Genomic DNA, 19667 nt, shown 5'->3' with positions numbered 1-19667 from the left:
TAGATGATTAGGTATATAAATGATGGCTTCTAGGTCTACATATAGATATCCCAGCTGCACACCTCTCTGTAATGTATTGTCGTAATTAAAACCACAGAATTAAATAAGCACAATCCAAACTGATGAACAAGATTAATTATAATAGGGACAGAAGTCTTCCACAGGTGAAGACTTTGACTATAGAAAGTGTTGCTTTTACCAATCCACAAACAACACTTGATTTCACATCAGTGGTGGCAATCTCGCTAACCAGTTAGGAAAAATGAGAGGGTCCTGTGGCAGATCTAGAGTGGTGGATGGCTAAACAGTGTGGCCAGCTAATATGAGAAGGACAGTTGCACAGAGCACCCAGATCTGGAAAATGTCAACCCAGCATGAAGATGCAACAGCTCTGGCTCTGGAAAAACCCTGATGGCGTATGATCATTTTGGGGATGTCCTAGTCCCTGCTGAGTTTGGGTTACACTGTTTATGTGGTTGTACAAATCTACAGTTGTCAATAGTTGGGTTCTGCAGTGTATTACTCTGGTGTTAAATGGGGGATCATCTGTTTTAGATCACAGATTTATTATTCTATTCCTCTTTATCAATGACATTGACATGAAGACTAATAACCATTGATGTAATATGAATGACAAAGACCAAAAACATCGAGGCTCTAGTCTTAGCTTCAATATCAACTTAGTTGAGTGGCCTTAGGCAGTTGCTATATTTCTCTAAGCCTCTGATTCTTTAACTCCTAAAATGATGAGGGGAGGGGAGGGTGGATTAGATGATTCCTAAATCATGTGTTTAAATTCCTTTCCTGCTTTAAAGTTCTGGAATTCTGAGATAATTAGGAAGTAAATAAATGAGAGAAATAAATTGCAATATTATACCTTCCAGTCTTCTGAAAATAATATTTTTGGAGGAAGGCCCCAAGAAATGTAGCACCATCATTAAAATTCCATCAGGACCAACTCCACTGGGCACCTAAACAACAGCAACATCTACTTTTCCATAAAACATTGGCATTTCTCTCTACCAGTTCTCCTGAGGTCTTGCCTCAGGAATGAAAAGCTCTGTATCCATCCCTTCAAGCACCTGATGAGTCAGTGTTCATTTCAGGGAGAATCATTTTTGAAGCATAGCTTTTTGTTTAGGGAAACATTGTGGTTATCTTATATCCTTGAAGGGAAAAAAAGCTAGGTTGTTTCTCTTAAGTCTGCTGCTCCTACAGCATTTAATTTAAAATGAAAAGATCCTGGTTTGGCTCTTTTATGCAGATGATTGCCTGACTCTGCCCTCAGACCACCCACATAGGACCAAAACCATAAGCTTTATGAGTCATTTGGGGAAAGCCCAAATGGAAAAGAAATGCTTTCCATGTGGTTGAGCAGGTGATTTCTAATTCAGTTATAGGGAATCTTCATGCATCTCAGAGCCATGGATTCTAAATGATTGTATGGAATAGCCAACTTACAGCCAAGGAAGCAACATGCACATTTACCGTGGAAGCAAGAGAAGAGCTTTTTTGACTTTGATATATTTCCCGCTACTGTCAGTCTAAATTGAAGGGTCAGGATTCAGAGAGGCAGCTTGGTCATGGTATATTGCCACCTCCTGAAAAAGTCTGTTTAGTCCTTGAGATTCAGTGGTGAATTAATTGAAACTGAAATCACCCAAAATGTTTACTTCCTTCAGCATTTCTTCACCTTAATGCAAGGTGTTACTTAGAATATCAGCACTGCCTTCCAGTTCCCAGCTGCTGTGTGCTTCTAACCATAGCAGGTGGCAGCTTAATACACAGACGATGCTGACTGATCTGTGCAGCCCTGTCTCCTATTATACTTCCCGTGGCATCTGTAGCCCCAGTGACTAGTCCAGTGCCCAATGCATAGAGATACTTAGTTTGTTGAATGAGGAGGTTACCTTAAACTCTTTTCCCAGGAAGGTAACAACTCACATTTCATCATTTCAAAAGCAATTTTCCACACATCATCTTAGTGGGTCTTGATCATCCATCCTAGTGCCCAGCATATACTCAGCACAGGGCAGAGGCTCAACAAATTGGATAGATGGATGGATGGATGGATGGATGGATGGATGGATGAATGGATGATGGATGCATGGATGTATAGATAGACGGATAGGTAGATAGACATGTGGATGGGTTGGGATGAGGCAGGCAGCATGTGATTCCACAGCAACCCTGGGAATTGGGTAGAAGAGGTATTACTATTGCTGTAACTATTTTCCAGACGAGATCCTAAGACACTGAGGAGCCAATGGATTTGCTCAGGGTTTTGGATATTGAGTGTTCAGTGTCGGGGCTAAGAGTCTAAGCCCAGGAGTTCTTTCTGTCACAAGAATCAGTGTAGTGTTGATCTTAAGAAGGTAGGTTTGCAAGTCAGAGAAACTTGGTTTTGAACGCTGTCTCTTGCCCCTTCCTGTCTCATCTTTGACAAGTCCCTTATGCTCCACACCTCAGCTTCCTAGCTGTGGAATTTGTGTTGGGGAGGAATGGAAGGAGGAGTAATGATAGAACCTACCTCCAAAGGCATTAAATGAGGATTAAATGGAACAGTGTGTATCTGTGCATGACACTTAGTTGGCATTGGCAAATGGTAGCTGGTGCTGCTGCTGTGCTCACGGCCCTATGACCTCTTCTTCAGAGAATGAAGGACCAGAAAAGGTGGATCTTAAGGATAGGTCTTTTGGGTTGCATTTGGGGAAATGACAGTACAGTATCCCCAGCCTGGGGGCAGGTAAGAAAGAAGTAAAGTAAGGAGACAGGGCATTCATTCATCCAGTCACCCTTTCATGAGAGCCTGAAATGTGTGGGAGCAATGAGAGCATTGGGAAGAGCCAGGAAGTGGGGGGAGGATGATACAATTTAGTGCCTTCCCTTCTCCAGAGCCTCGCCTGTGGTGAGCAGCTGGCAGAGCCTTTGCCCTGACACCCTTGGCTGGCTCTTCTCTTGGTATTACAAGGCAGACTTTTAAAAAAATATGCAGAAATAAATAATGTGGAAATACCTTGTTCAAATGAAAATGGCACTCCATAAATATGCTAATAGCATTATGGAAGATTGGCTCAGGGAGGGGCTGAAAGATCATCCACTAGGCTATATTGGGTTTTTCAATGTTGTACCCTCAGCTTATAGAGTATGGAACATGGCAGGCACTCAACACGTATCAGATCCATTCCCCTTGTTTTGTACCTGCAGAATCCAGTGTTACCCAGCCACATAATAGGTTCTTAGCTTGAATTTCTAAATATAATGGAAGTACTTAGAATTTTCTATTTTGGGGGTAGTTTTTTATTTATTTATTATTATTATTATTTGTTTGGTTTTGGTTTTGGTTTTCTGGAGATACTTAGAATTTTCAAGAAGGACTTAAAGCAATCAGTATTGCTTACCAATGTCAGGACTGAAAAAGAGGTCTCATGAGGAGTTCTGGATACTGAAATCTAATGGTAAAGAAGGTAATTCATATGCCCTGACCCTCCAGAAAATAAAAATGAAATGTGTGAGAGGACAGGAAAGGCCAAGTTGAGTCTCAATCAAAGGAAGAGGTCTCTGATTAGGGCAGAGAAAAGTTTGTCCATGTAAGGATTCTGAAAGAGCAAGGAAGGTACTCTTTTTGGTACAACAGACTATGGGGGAAATTTCTCTCTTATAAATCTGTGAAACACAGATTATCAATTAATCAGAGATATTTTTCACACCAGACATAATATACTGAAAAGGATCCAAGAATGTCATTAGATTGGCTAGTACTTTGAGTTGATTTTTCCACTAGCAGTGTGGATTTACACTGAAGTATTCTTATTCTGACTACTAATAGCGAATAGTTTTGTAGCACTTCACACTTTGCAAAACCCTTTTATGTGTATTAGATGATTTGACTTTTTCCAGAAATTCCAAGATGTAGCCTTTGATAGCTACCATTGGGAGAAACCAAGGCACAGAAAGGTCATATGACTTACTACCCACATCCCAAATTCTTGTCACTTTAGGAGGCTGTTTTTTGTATGATTGACACCTACCTCAACGTCAAGAGAACAGTTGTCAGGCCAGCAGTTCAGAGCTGGGTAGAAGGCAGTGTGTCTTAGCCTTGAATATGCACACAAATCTAGCATCTTCTAATACAGATCCTGCTTCTCTAGATCTGTGGTAAGGCCGAAGAGTTCAACCTTTCTGACAAACTCCCAGGTGATTCCAGTGCCGCTGGTCCATGGAGCTAGAGCACAGTTTTTGTAGTTTGTGAATCAGTTATGCTCTCACCAGTGGAATGTCCAGACTAAGAGAAAATAAGCTCAGAGCTTCCTGCAGCTGATTCACATTCAGAAAGGACCTCCAGCTGGCCCCTGACCCTCTCTTCCTACTCAGCAAGAGTGGAATGGCTACAGCAAGAAGCAGGTTCTATTGTTCAGGAGTAAAAACATGTGTCTCTGGAATCTTTGGATATTTGTGCTCACATATCATTAAGGTTGGAATTCTAGAAGCAAAATATCATTTATTTTACTTGGAAGACAGGGCAAGAGTGATAAAATCCTGAGCGGAAGAGCCTGCACCGAGGTCTACATGTGAATCCAAAGCAAACAAGACTGGTTTGGTAGGAGAAGCGGTGATTTGTATGTTGTCTTTTCAAAGCCACTTGAAAAGTAAACAAGATGCCCATTCCTTGTGGGCATCTTATGAAGACCAGGCAGAAATGACATCCAACCCTGGGGAAGTTTGCAATGTCCAGGATGTGGGACAGAGTTTGGTGTGAACACTCAGGCAGCAAGATAGCCCAAGACGGTAGTTTTCAGCCTGGCTAGCCATTAAAAGTACTCAGGTGCATTAAAAAAGTATCAATTGTCCAACCCCACTACAGGGAACTTTCTATTAGTTTGCTCTGGAATGGGGCCTGGGCATCAGGAGTTTTTTAAAGGCTCCAACAGGGTTGACTGTGCAGCCAAGGTTAAGTACCACTAGCGTAAGGCAAAAATGTGGCAAATGTGACAAAAAATGTCCCAGGATGGGAGGTGGAATAAAGAGTATGTATCAATATATAACATGGTGTGTTATTATTTGCAATAGTTATGTTCTATAAAGTCACTGTGAACACTGATTAGCAAATCCTGAACCATGGCTCCTGGGGGAGATACAGGGTTATGATCCTGGAAGCCTCAGAACATTTTCATCAACCAGTCAATGCGTAACTTTGTTTCATGTGTGTTTAAAGACATCTTATGTATGTCTTTATACATCCATATATATGTATACATGTATACATATTGTATAAATATATTTTTATAATATATATTATATAAATATCTATAAATATTATATATTTAAAGACATCTTATATATTGTTGATGCCTTAACCTGGAACTCAAGGCCAACAGCACTATCACTCATACCTGAATGAAGCTTATCTACTCCATCTCTTCTCTCTCTAGGGCACATCACAGCCTTCTTGCACTTAGGAATCAAACAGCCCCTCAGCACTACTACACTCAGAGGCCATGTTAGTTATTTGTTTTTAAATGTTTATTTTTGAGACAGACAGCGACAGAGGGTGAGGGAGCGTGAGCAGGGGAGGGGCAGAGAGCCAGGGGAGCACAGAGGATCTGAAGCACGCCCTGCGCTGACAGCAGAGAACCCGACACGGGGCTCAAACTCATGAACCATGAGATCATGACCTGACCTGTAGTTGGACCCTTAACCTACTGACCACACAGGTGCCCCAGGGGTGGGAGGAGGCGTTTTACATACCAAAATCACCAAAGAAAAACATCAAAGTGAGAAAAACATGGCACTAAACAGACCTCGAAAAGGACACCCATTTATAGGATGAGAGAAGACACAGGAAGGCAGAGAGCAGTGCCTGTTCAACTTCAGTTGGGAATATGTGCCCCAGAGACTCCTGTTTTGCCACTCTGAGCATGTCCATGAATGATCATGACAATACTGTGAGTATTGATTTGGGGCTTACAAATAAAGTTTAGCAAATAGGTGAATGCACAAATATGGAATCAGTGAATGCAGAGAGCCACCAGTATATGACGTATAAGAGCAGAATACACACACACTATTCAGTTTGTGTGATAGTGAGCTGGCCATGTGGGTTCGACCCAGCCCTCCCAGTCACTCCCCGGCCCCTTTCTCTCTGACTTCGGATCCAAAGTCTCCAGACAGCCCTTCCCATCTCATCTCCTATAAGAAATGAATGCTGTTCGATTCCTGTCCTTAAACTAGAACAGTCCTGGGGCCTGAGTTATGCCAGGAACCTCATGCCTGCAGTGTCTCTGGAAGTCTTTTATTGCAGGACTGATTTATAATACCCAAGTAGATGAGTTGAGAGCAATTACGTAAATGCCGTTTCTCTGGGGTAGAGAAGAACAGTACGGTTTAAGTGAAAAATGCAGTGCCGAGTCAAAAATCCAAATCGTGATGTGTAATTACAGACTGCAGTAAATCAGTTTTACAAACACAGTACCAATATCACCATGTTCCGACACCCACGGGGGCTGGTTGTGACAGTGTGGAACCCAAGAAGATATCGAAGGTGAACTAAGACGGGAATTGGGATGTGTGAAGCCTCAATAGCTTGTCTTGAATCACATGGTGATTCAATCAAATATAATTAAGAAGCCAGGAGAGCCTACACCATCCAATTTCTCTTAATTAACAAAAAAAAAATCATCTAATTAGCAATGTAAGCTCAAATTGTGGGTTTTTTGAATGGTTATTTATGTGTATTATTACATTTGACATTTAGATTGAATGCTTTAATGAAAACAAGAACCAATTCCCTAATCAGTAAATTGTCCTGTGAGCAGCAGCGCTGAGAAACTCGGCTTCTCATTCTTCTGTCAAGTAACTAAGTTAAGCATTAGTCAGGACCACATAATACATCTCTAATTATTTATCACCCTTCTCCTCACACTACAAAGAAAAGGGAAAAAAGAAAGATTTTGCTCAATCAAGGCAAAGTTCAGAGTTTCGCGCTCAGAGAGATCTTGGCACCAGTCATGCATTTGGCTGGCACTGAGTGGAGGCCCCGATGGCAGGATTTATGCATCTAACTTGCCTAATGAGTGCTGTGGCATTTAAGAGCCTACCTTGCCCTCTTATCTGGGAGCCTTTAAGTTCCAGCGGCAGACTTTGCCTGTGGTTCAGCTCAAGGCAGTTCAGAGACAAGGTTTGAAAATATCCTTTGTGAGTCCCTTTCAAGGGGTTGACCTGCCTCTTCTCTGGACCGGTGTCACTAGCAGTGTCAGGATGTAAAAGGATACCCTGACGATTTGTTCAGTGACTCTGCCGTGGCTTTGGTACTGGTGCTCTGAGGGGGGCTAATGGTTATTCAATCAGGAAACCTTGGCTATTTGCATTTCCATATGAGGACTGCTTTTCCGGTACCCATGCTCAATTAGCAGCCCTGAAGTTCTTAAACACAGGATGGACGTCACATTTTGTAAACCTAAGAAGCACTTCCTAGATAGGCATGAGCTGAGGTGAGCACATCAGCGGTGGCAATTTGACAGTTATCTTTTAAGAAAGGGGTAGGAGGGAAGTTTTGGCATCAGCCTCTATCTCTCTGAGTTTCTCTACATTCTTCCTTCAACACAATGACTGGGGCACTTTTAGGGATACATTGGAAAATGAGGAAGGAGATGCCCTTGCAAATCCACTCCTGGCCACTTGCTTGACTTAATTATTTACTCTGCTTGGTGTCATAAACAAAATGATTCAAGTTCTGCATCTCTGTCTAAATTCATTTCTGGGTTTCATCTCTTCACTCTCTGTGTGGGTAGAAATTCCATGGACAAGCCTCAGAGTTGAGTGCATATAGGTATAAATATAGATAGGAAAAGAAACATAATGCAGGAAAGTAGAAGTTACCCCAGTATTCAGGAACTTTAGAAGTGGCTGGCTTGATCCCACAGTCTGTGGAATGGGTTTAAGCATCTGCTTTCAGTGGTGTCGAATTACTTCCATAGTTGATGTCATTGGTTTTGATAGAATGGAATCAGGATCTGGGCAGTTTCCTTTTAGGACTGCTTGACTTGAAGTTAAACCTGTGGGTAAGATTCAACCAATTTCTATAAAATGTATATATTGGCTTCTTGTCTAACTTATTTCATAAATAATGACAATATAAAGTCAAATAGCAGTTATCTAAAATAGATTTTCTACTGGATGACACCCAGTTTTGCCATTATAGAAACCGACAAAAGAGAACAAATGAAATGTACCAAAGATTAATGCAGCAATAAAAGTGTGCCAGAAACATCCTAATTTACTTCTTAAAAGCCCAAATGTTTAAGTGATAATGTGAAGGCAGAAACATACATCTTTGCTCTGCCCAAAGGCTGAGCCGTCTGTAGAGTAATAAGAGCTGACATTAATGACAAGGACTCACATTATTGAAGAAACCTCTCCAGGTGCTTTTCCCTGCATCAGAATGCTTTCATTTCAATATTGTATGGAAATGAAACTTAATAGGGAAAAGGAGATTTAGCAGGGTGTATTTGTCAACCTTGCTGTGATGTTCTTTGCGGCTTCATCTCCTGCCAGAGTCTCCCTTTGTTTTGTTTTGTTGCTTAGGCAAGTGTACATTTTCTCTTCCCAGAGAGTGTGTGGCTTCCTCTCTGGGCTTGTCGGGAACACCCCATCCACGAACCACATTTTCGCTTTGCCATGTTCTCTCTTCTTCCACCAGAATGAGGTGGAGTCTGAAGCTGTTTGGGGGAAATCATCTTCTGGTGTCCAGATGTTGTGAGCACTGCTTTTCCAAACCTTTGAACAAGAAGCAGAGAGCAAGCATGCAGAGTTGAGGCATATAACCTTCTAGATTTGCTTTTAATCTATTCTCTGAAGCAATGATGGCAGAGCATGTTCATTTTAACCTTAGTCATTAATCCCCCCTTGCCCCCCCTTTTACACAAATCCATACTTGGCCATAAACATGACTTGTTTTTTTTTTTTTTTTTTTTTTTTTTTTTTTTTTTTTTTTATTTATTTATTACCTTGGTTTTGTTTTGTTTTTCAATGTATTCTTGCAGTACTATTAATCTTTTCTTCCCCAAAGATTCCCACTACAGGGCCTCAGGTTACTGGTTGTGGCACCACAAAACCAGCTAAAGAAGAGGAATTCATTTCAGGGTCTAATATCGTTTCACCACTGAGTCTCTAAAATGCTGGCCTTTTTTTTTTTTCTTAAGCAAAGCCTGGAATCATTCGTACAAGTGGAGTTAACAGAACTCCAGTCTTTGAAAATGGAAAGCCTTTTTTTGTAGCAGTTCCTTAGATGCTCTGAAAGTACTCTCAGAAGAAATTCGTGGATGACACCTGAACGATGCCTGATAAGCAGGCCTTAAATAACTAAAAGGATGAACAGAAACACTCCCCCAGTAACTTGGAGATGATTTGATTTTGTAGTTGGCAGTGCGTGGTGCTCTTTCTCCTTTAAACATGACAAGTATCGAACCATCTCCTACAGTACAATTTAAGAACTATATGATGCGAGCCCTCAAGTTGGTGTATTCAGCAAAGGTTCTACTGATACTCTGAATTTCTTGTGGATGTACGTCTAGAAGATACGGTGAAAGTACACCATTAGCAACTTATAAGTAACATATTCCCTCAGCTTTATAGTAGTATATTGATACAAACAGCATGTACCTCCAGAGTAGGGAATTGCTACGACCTTTTAATATTGGAAAGAAATTTGAAGTTCATGTTTTAAAATAATACACAAATGCTTAGTTTCCTCGTTCTCACTTTTGAAAATCCCTAAATTAGAATGAGTTATGTTTGCAAAGTTTAGTCACGCTTGCAGTTGGACTGAGTTTTATCACATGAGCGGCTAGAATTTGAAAATTTTAATGAAGCACAAGTGGCTCTGTGAGAAAGGGCAGCTTGTTGGATTAGAAACGGAGAGACTGGCTTAGGAGGAAAAGAGATTAAAATTTCAAATCCCGTCTATGTGGCTGTACTTATAAGGAAATGATGAGAATGAGGAACTCAAGACAAACTATTTGATTTGATGAAAGAGTGACACAGTAGGAAAATGGGAGTATTTCCTACTCTTATTCAAAAAGAAGACACCAGTCTGCGTTGGTGGTATAGTGGTGAGCATAGCTGCCTTCCAAAAAGAAGTCACCTTCAATTTTCTAAATTCTAAACTCTAGGACAAAATGTTAAGCCTGTAAATAGGTGGAAATACAGGGGTAGTGATGCAGAGTGATGGTTGGCAGAATTTGAGGAAAGGGTATAAGTATGAAAGGTGTGCAGGGCATGAATTTGAGCATGGGGTTCCTGAGGCTACCTCTATTGCCCATGAAGACCTCACTCAACAAAGCAGAGGACAATAATCATCTCTATCATTTATTGAGTTTTGTCCTCAGTCAGTAACATTAAAAAAACGGGGTCCCCATAAAACAAGATTTGCACTTTGAATCTGTTCAAAGGGAAAAAAATGGCCAAAAGAGCTATGAATTTAGCAACATGTAAATTAATTTATATTGTATTAACTTTAATACTCTGCATATATATAAAAATTATTTGCAACACAGTATTTCATCTATTAACAAAGTGTGATGCATATAGGGAATTCAAAGTATTTCCACTACCCAGGGGTCCACAGCTCATAATTTAGGGATTATTGAATTACCTTCCAGGGGGCTTCCAGCTTTGAAATGCTATGAATCTATGTTCATAACAATAATTTAAAACAATTTTTTTCTAAGTTTTATTTCTTTATTTTGAGAGAGAGTGAGCATGAGCTGGGGAGGAACAAAAAGAAAGGGAGGGAGAGAATCCAAAGCAGGCTCTTCGCACCTGATGTCAGTGTGGAGCCTGGTGTGGGGCTCGATCTCACAAACTGCAAGATCTTGACCCAAGCTGAAATCAAGAGGCTGCCGCTTAACTGACTGAGCTGCTCAGGTGCCCCATAACAGTAATTTTTAAAGCATAAATTGCATTTGGTGTGTAAGTTTGGGGAGAACAGGAAAGTATGCAAGCATCTTTGAAAGTCTCCATTAAAATTTGTCAGGATAAAGTTTCAGTGTAACAGTGGAGCTTCCGTTATCTGGACAGCTCGCTTATGGGGATCACATCTTCTCAGCTGTGAGGTATAATGCTTAACCTGACAGTGAACCAAAGAGAGAGAGTTGGGCCAGTATCCCCAAACTTCCTCTTTCTACAAACTCTATCACATTAGAAAGCAGAAAAAATAGTTATACCTAATTTTCTTAAAAGAGTCTATCCCAAAAGTCTTTTACTGAATTTTATTTCAGTAACTAAAATTGAGATGAAGTCAAGGTTGGTCAAAGTAAAGGGGTAAGAAATCTGATTTCCAAGCTTTCAAGAAAATACTTCAAAGAACAGAACCCAGAGCCAGGTATTGTATTTTCCTCTAGAAAGACATTGAAAGCAGTCTCATTAAAGATAGTTTCGAGATGAAAAAGAAATCATGAGGTTACATGAGGTCAGAGAAGTTGGCTAGCCAAGAATGGTAAGACAGAGTTTAGTGCCAGATTGGAAGACCCTCTGTACTCACAACACACAGCTCTACTGCTGTAGCAAGATTAGTTTTAGATGCTTTTTCCATATTTCAACTAGACCTATTCAATAGATATTAATTTTTGGTTCACTTGAACTCACAAATGACTCCATAGATTACAGTATTCTATTGACATACATACACATACACACATATATATGTGTACATCCCGGACATTTCCTGTAATAAAATGTAAGCCATATTGAATCTATATTTCCTTCAATAAGCAATATTGAATCTATACTGTACACAGTATTAGTTTTAGCTTCAGTTTTTCAAGAGCAAAAAGAGGCACAGCTTTGTTCCCCTGGGTAATTTTTAGTAGCATTTTCAATATAATGAGTCTACCCTGAAACATGCTGCCCCCTCCTCCCTCACTACGATGAAGTCACAAATACAATATAAATTTAGGACTTCAATTCTGCTGGAAACTGCCAATTTCTAATCTATATTGAGATTGTTTTCTTTCAAGGTGTACTTCTGCCACATTCGAATATACCTGGGGGCACCTTAAGTCTGAATGGAGCATTGGCCATTGTCTGGTGCATAGCAGCCCACAAGCGAGAACATTCGAAAGGTCTGCCTCTAGCTAGAGTCTTTCTGGGACAGCTAACACAGAAGACTGTTTTCACTGCTCTCCCTCCCTACTCACAGGAAAAAGAATTTTATTTATGTGTTTATTTCAACATCCATTTTCCCTCTTTTTATCACCACTTCAGATGAGTTCTTTTGGTTAAAAAAAATGGATTGATGGGACAGTCATCGATACTCTCTCTGCCAGTGGCCACCTCATTAATTCCACAGCAGTGCTGCCTGTCTTCTTGCACTCTGCCCATGGCATTTATTATTTCCTCTGCTACTCCGTGCCGAACAAAGTGCTCTAGCACATGGAATAACACAAAAATTGGCTTTGTGGTCAAGGCTTCCACCTCTACCTGAAGATTTGTCTTCACCCCAATATGGTGCTGTTGGCAGGTCACCCATCACCCGCTTCTGTCTCCTTCCCAGAGGAAGCCAACCCTGTATTGCCTGGGGCCTTGGTTCTCTTTGCAGAAATGAGGCATTTGCCCAACATGACTTCACTCTTATTTCAGTGTGGCATCCAGCCTGGGTCTACACGCATGGCCCTCTCTGCAAATCAGAAGCTTAGTGTGAGGCATTTTGCTTGGTTGCAACAGTAGGTTGGCTCCTAAGGAGATCTTTCTGTTTTGGTGCCCAGCTGTAGGCGTCTCTATGATACAGACAGGGTGGGGCCTTCAGCAGAAAGTTACTGCGAAAAGGCTCTGGCACCTCAGGTATAATTGATTTTTTATGAGAGGTAGAGGCCGAGTTCATACCACATCCCCTGTGATGTCAGTCAAGCTCAGGAATATATGAAGACATGGGTGGAGGTTTCTGTGAATAAATCCCTTTAAGTCCCATTAAGTTAGGTACCTACTTTGTTCCGTTCTCAATAACCAGGGGATTCCTTGGATATTGACAGCCTTTCCAAGAATGCCCATCAATGGGGAGGTAACTTGGCTTTTAAGAAAAGTTGAGATGGAAAGAAGCAAATTGGCTCCATCCAACAATGGACTTCAACTGCTTATTCAATACGTGGGGTATTGTTCTCAGCATCCCAAGATGGGGACTCCCTTAGCAGGGTTACTACCCATGATTATAGATTTACGTGTCACCTCAAACCAGGCTAGGTGCTAAGGGTTCTGCCACTTCAAAGCTGTGTGTCTCCCTTTGGCAAGGCCTGTTTTTATGGTTTCTGGCTTACTCCAATCCAGGCTATGAAGAGGAGCCCCCAGTTCCACTCAAGGCCCACTTGGCTGGCACCATTGGGAGCATCCACCAGATACTCTGAAATGGTTGCCAAGGTAGCAGGGAGCAAAGATGTCTACGCTGGACCATCCCAGCACTTGGTGCAGGCTGAAACAAGTCTGCCCCATTTTATATAAATACTTAGACAGGCATGAAATGGATTTTCTGGATGTCTGGCTTTTCTTTCTATTGGCTTCTGTCTTCATTTTTGCTGCTGCTTCCTTTTTATTTATTTTTTTCTTTCTGCTTTTTTTTTTTTTCTTTTACTCTTGCTACTTCTGATCCAACCAGGTAGCAATGCATTTTCCAGGGTGCCTTTTAAAATAGTTTCTTCCCTAGTCTATTTAGAAGAAAGGAAAGCTATTTCAGCCTGTTAGGGTAAAAAAAAATTTTTTTTTTAAACAACGTTCCCTTCGCATTTTTTAAAGTTCGATGATGATTCCTTGCCTTTGATAGAATTTACCTAATGTAGAAACTTACTGGGTTACAAATGGTAAACTGGGCAGCTCCCTCTTTCCCTCCCTATTTGGTTAATAAAGAAGTTTCTAGCCCTTCTGATTGCTCCCCTTTCACACACTGCCCTTCTGGCCATCTGAAACCACATAGAAACACTGACAAGAGAGATGTGAGCCTCACTGCTCTCAGGGCCTGGTTGATGCCAGCTGACCATAAGCTACTTTCCCACCCCACCACTGCCCAAACACACTTTTTGGGAACACCCAGCCTTTTGGTGCTGGTCTTTATCTTTCAAATGGGGGCAAGGTAATCTGCTCAGGTCTTTGTGTGGTGGGTGCTCCCGCACCAGAAATGCAGTTTAACGAAGAACAGAACTTCTGACGTTGGGATGTCAGGTCTGCGGACTGCAAAACACAGAGATTAACACCAGCAAAGAAGCGCTTGTCTGGACTTGGGAGAGCAAGTACCTCACTGTAGGGGATACGGCCTGAGATGGAACTTAATGGCTTCCCTGAAAAATGTTTAAAAATGCATGTGGCTCGATTCCATGTTAGCACTGCGGCAGTCAAAATAAACTGGACCTGTCAGGGACCAGTGCTTGGAGAGAGTGTTATGAATAGACTTATTTTGTGAAGTTGTCACTTGACACGCCCAGAAAAACCAACCAAGGGTACCGTCGGCTCCCTCGGCGTTGATTTTGGTTAAATCCCTCCCTCGAATGACCTCCATTCAATTTGGCTAGTTATGTGAGTTTTGTTGCTTTTTCCTAGTTTTCTGGAAAAGAAATTTAAGACGGGGGCTACGTAGATGTTGCCCACCGTGCGGAAGAGTTAAACATGCTGGTAAAAACCACCCCTGGCTTACTGAGCGCACCCCGCTGGCTTCTGAATGAAAGCCTTGTTACCTGGAAGTGTTTTCAAGATGAAGTTTGGCATTAACCTGTGAAGCCAAGGGAAAGAATCGGCCCTTTCACACACAGCGGCCAGTGTCCCACATGTACCCTGAGGTCTGGTTTAGTACAGCAGCCCTCGCTGAGGCTGCGCCCTTTCAGAGGCGATAGTTACCCCTGATTCCATGGACGGAAGGACTAGCCTGCCTTCTAGCTCAGCTCAGCCCAGCAAAGATCCCAAATGGTGAGCAGCCGCCTGCCTGCCCTCCGAGAGTCTACCCTAATGACATGGGTAATGCTGGGTTTTGTGTGTTTAAAAAAAAAAAGAAAAAAGATGTGCAGCACATGTTCTTTTCCCCCTTGGCAAATAGCCACTTTGCCAGGCCGCCAAGCCTCACCTGATTTATAGGCCTACTGCCACAAATCCTGATTTCTAGAGTTAGAATGAGAACCAGATCCTGACCCACAAAGCCAAGGCCAGATGCTTGGCACTGTAGGCATAGCCTCCCTGGGGAAACCCAACCCACCACGCGGTCCAGACAGCCAGGCCTGTATTCAGCCTGCGGTGGCCACCGATAGAGTCGTCAGACAGGTTAGCATCATCTCTCAGGGTTAAAAGGTATTGGGGGTTCTCTGTGGCCCAGGCTAAAGGGGGGGGAATAACCTATTTCATTTTATTTTTTTTTTCCAGTTCTCTCAGGCCAGGCACACCACAGCCCTTTGAAACGATCTGTGTCCCTTACCCCACCCATGAATGTGCCAAACCAGCCTCTAGGACATGGATGGATGTCTCATGAGGACTTACGAGCTAGAGGACCCCAGTGCCTCCCATCCGATCATGCCCCCCTGTCTCCACAAAGCAGTGTAGCCTCTTCAGGAAGTGGTGGGAGTGAACACTTAGAAGATCAGAACACTGCTCGTAACACATTCCAAGAAGAAGGTAGTGGTATGAAAGGTGAGTGACTGAACGAGAAACCACTGGGAACGGAGTCCGTCCCTTTGTTTGGAGTTAGAAGGGTGAAAAGAGAGGTAGGTAGTGAGCAAGAGAACAGCCCCGCCCCCTCTCCAGGCTTCTGCATTGGACCCATCCCTTGCAGAGCCTCAGGGTTGACCATTCCTGGGATTCCCCTTCCTGGGAAGCCTGGGAAGCAGGAGCCAAAGCAAGAGAGGTCAACACTTTTTTTTTTTTTTTTTTTTAATGCAGGGACTTGTAGGCAATTAAATGAGTCACAGCTAACGGTGACAGGTCTACTGTTTGCACGTACATTCCTCAGCCTGCCCTGTTTGTAAAGGCGCTCAGCTATTCCAACCTTTTACCTCCTTGCGTGGCCAGGGAACCGTCAATAATTTAGCAAAACAAACCACAGTACCTTTTTTTTATTTTTTTTTAGTCTCTCTTAATGCAGAATCGTAGTAGTGTTTCCTTTCTCTCTCCCTTTTCCTTTGATATCCAAAGAAACTTTTAAACCCTTTTCTCTGCATCTGTTTAAGGGACATGAAAAAAATACCACTGAGAATCTCTGACAGTGTTTTAAGCCTGATAACAGATTTGCATACAGGTGATAAAGGCCTTTTTGTGCAGCATAAATAAATGTTTGTACATTGCCCTGTAAATCTGTCCTCTTGTTAGATACTCATCAGGAGATAGAGAATTTCCAAATTACCTGTGATAGGCTCAAAGAGGATACGTGCATTTTGTATTTTTAGATGCTAAGTTGTTCAAGGTCTGGGAAGTCCTTAGGGAAGGATGCTCATCAGGGACGCTAATAACAATTTTCGATGGAGGAACAATAACCAGCCATTCTTCTGGAAATATAGTGCTGGGGCGGGGGGTGGCTCTTGGAGCGCCCTCTTTGCTGGCATCCATGGTGCTAAGGTTTGTGTCTCTGACCTTCCCCCCAAGAAGGGGGGACAGTGTTAACACAGAAGGCTGTCTACCAGAGTCCCCTCGCCGCCATGACAGTATGGCACAGAAAGATGCCCACGACCACCCAGGGGCGGGCTGTGAGAGAGCACCAGGCTGAAACATGGAGCCTGTCCACTAGGGGAATGAAGTGCATTCCTTGAACATTCCTCTCCCTCAGCCGCAGGCCTGTGGGCTCCCCAAGCCACCCCCACCCCGTGATGAGTGCCCAGAGTGAGTGGGATGTGTCTTGATGCTTTCTTCTGCAGATACAAGTGGGTCTTTAAAGGTGTTTAACAGGCAGCACAAACAATGGCTCATTTTGGCATGGAGGGGATGCGTGTCCTCTTTCTCTTTCACAGTTTTCAAGGGAACGTGTCATAATTTTGGAGATGTAGCAAAACTCACTTCTGAGTCCACGCTACGTGGTTATGGGCTCAAGCGGCTGAGCCCCAGGTGACGGGTGGCAGGTGAGGCTCAGCCAGGCTTTAGGTAAGCCTGAAGGACATCTGTCACTGGGGCACCCGAGCACCTGAGGGACCAAGGGAGGCAGGTCAGCCACTGTTCTGGACTAGCTTCTTCCCAGGCGAAGTGGAGTGTCTGGGCGGCATTTTTCTGAGAAAGCAGATGTGCTATTCTAATTGGTAACTGTGGGAAGGAGGCCTTGGCCTTTGTGCTCAAGGGCGAGGAGGGTCCTGTGGGAAAGCTCTTCTCAGGATACAGACCTCTCCCAGAGAGGAATGCTGGTCCTGTCTGGTTATAAGAGGTTTGCTTTCTTTTCTTTTTCTTTCTTCCTTTTACTTACTTTCCTTCCTTCCTTCCTCCCTTTCTTTCCACCTTCAACATTCTCCCAAAGTAGGTAAAGGTATGCTGTGTGCTGTCATGTTGAGGTGAGAAAAGAATGATGAGAGCATTCTTTTAATGTTTTTATTTATTTTTGAGAGAGAGAGAGTACGCGAGTAGGTGAGGGGCAAAGAGAGAGGGAGACACAGAATCTGAAGCAGGCTCCAGGCTCTGAGCTATCCTGATGCAGGGCTTGAACTCACGAACCATGAGATCATGACCTGAGCTGAGGTCGGATGCTTAACTGACTGAGCCACCCAGGTGCCCTGCAAGCATGCTTTTAAAGAGAAATGAATGAGAGAAAAACCTGAATACATTTCTTTTCTTTTCTTTTCTTTTTTAGGAGTAGAAATTTAATTTAATTTATTTTTTTACAAATAGTTTATTGTCAAATTAGTTTCCACATAACACTCAGTGCTCATCCCCACAAGTGCCCTCCTAGAAAAACCTGAATACATTTCTTACAGCTGCATTAGAATAAAAGCCAAAATCAAAGTTCAAGGAATATCCCATATATAAGTTTCTTCTATTCTTTTCTTCAGAATTGATAAGAATTGTCTCCTCAGAGATTCTTCAGTCAGAAAGCGAACCAGATAAGCTCTTCTATCCAAGAGTTTCTTTATAGGCCTAAGGGATATGGCCAGAAAACAAGCTATTTGATGACCAGACAAACCAGTGAACTCTTTACTATGTATATCCACCTTCTGCTGACCTATTGAACTGCTTGCTCCCAACGAATTGATTTGGGATTCAAAATATAAAGTTCATAGCAAAGCAAAGTGCAAAATATATTTGAAAGAAGACATGAGAAACATTGAAGGATTCTGTTTGTGGGATAAGTATATTGGCAGTTCAGCTGATAGGTCAAGCAGTAGACATGTCCATACCCCAAAACAGTTAAGCATCCAGAGTTGGGGGCCAAAAGCCACCTCCTGGCAATGCCTGGAGAGGTCTTCTCAAGAAGGCCACTGCTCAACTCTGTCAGCAGAGACTATGCAGGATGGCCTCCCAGGATGCACCCAGGAAGCAGCCCTCACCACACCCAGCCAAAGAGGTTGTCCCTGGATTCCCACCTCCAAGAGCGGGCACCCGTTTTAAGTTCCAAATTAATTCATGCTTTCTGGGAAATGAAATATGAATTCTAAGGAAGTGCTTCTAAAAAGAGCCAGCTCTTCCTCTTGAATCCACATCTCTTTCTTGGGACCAGGCCCTCTGGCAGAATTATTGGCCCTTGGGGGCTTCTTTCCGGTCCACCTCGGGATGCCATCACTGAATTGCTCTTTTCCTACATTTTTTTAAGAAAACCTAGTTTACAAAAACAACAAGGTATCTGTAGTCGAATTTGGAGGCGTTCCAAATCTCCAGAAGATGCATGTCAGCCCTCCCCTACACCTTGGGAAAAGAATAAAAAGTCACCATAATTGAGCTGGATTTAGTATGAATTCATCTTTCTTGCCAACAGCTCTGCATACCTTGCTGAAACACTGTTCATCTCTTCCTTCCTTCTCATCTGGACAACCTGCCAGGTTCGGCTACAAACTGTCCCTTAGGAATGTGCCTCTTGGGTCAAAAGTGTGAAATAAAGCTCACGGCCCAGCATTCTTCTTTTTAAGATTTTCACAGACATTGATCTCTCCCTCTTTTGTCTTGGTGTCAGCACGCCCTGTCAGGGATCGTCACTAAGTTCTCTCCCAAGTAGACCAACTTGTGCTCTCAGAGGATTAACATCATCTGCCTGCTTTGCTTTGTTTTTCCTTTTATAGTAAATACCCATCCTGAAGATGTAAGTCAGCTCCAAAGCACAGATTGGATGTCCCTCAGGGTAGGGATCTCAGACTAATCTCAGGCTAAACCAAGAGTGGGATTAGCTACTCCAGGAGCAATTAATGAACAGAAGTGGGAAACAACAGGAATATGAGAGTTTCCCCTCTTCACATGCCCCGTGGAGGCTACTGGTTTTACATGTTTGGATCAGATATCCTGATTGTGGTTTCTAAATTCAGTTGTCCTTGTTTGCAAAAACGTCACTGTAACGTTTCCCAGGGGAAGAATCCCAGATTCATGATTCCCGAGTCGATACTCAATTATAATATCCTCCTTCCCCTCGGCATCAACATGAGTGGAATGTGCTCTCTTACCTTTTCTCTCACGCAAAGCCTTCAGGTGAGAGGAAAAAAAGACTTTCCCACAATTTCCTGAAAGGAGGAGAGAATATAGAAGAGCAG

The 19667-nt window shown here is 42.6% G+C and overlaps 1 protein-coding gene across 3 annotated transcripts in view; it reads left to right on the top strand.

The window, feature by feature from the left end:
* SAMD4A (sterile alpha motif domain containing 4A) overlaps nt 1-19667 on the top strand; it is a 96711-nt gene that overhangs the window by 32843 nt on the left and 44201 nt on the right. For 2 of the 3 annotated variants that reach the window (XM_039240502.1, XM_039240501.1), the window contains exon 3: nt 15388-15651. The exons of the other annotated variant lie outside the window; for it this stretch is intronic. In XM_039240502.1, coding sequence (XP_039096433.1) covers nt 15388-15651 — 264 coding nt within the window. The remainder of the gene's footprint in view (nt 1-15387; nt 15652-19667) is intronic. 3 annotated transcript variants of the gene reach the window in all.

Source organism: Hyaena hyaena, unplaced genomic scaffold (assembly GCF_003009895.1).
Source record: "Hyaena hyaena isolate Hyena2069 unplaced genomic scaffold, ASM300989v1 scaffold_175, whole genome shotgun sequence".
Classification (NCBI taxonomy): Eukaryota; Metazoa; Chordata; class Mammalia; order Carnivora; family Hyaenidae; genus Hyaena; species Hyaena hyaena.
Note: the sequence above shows the minus strand (reverse complement) of the source record. Positions and strands in the feature narration are given on the sequence as shown.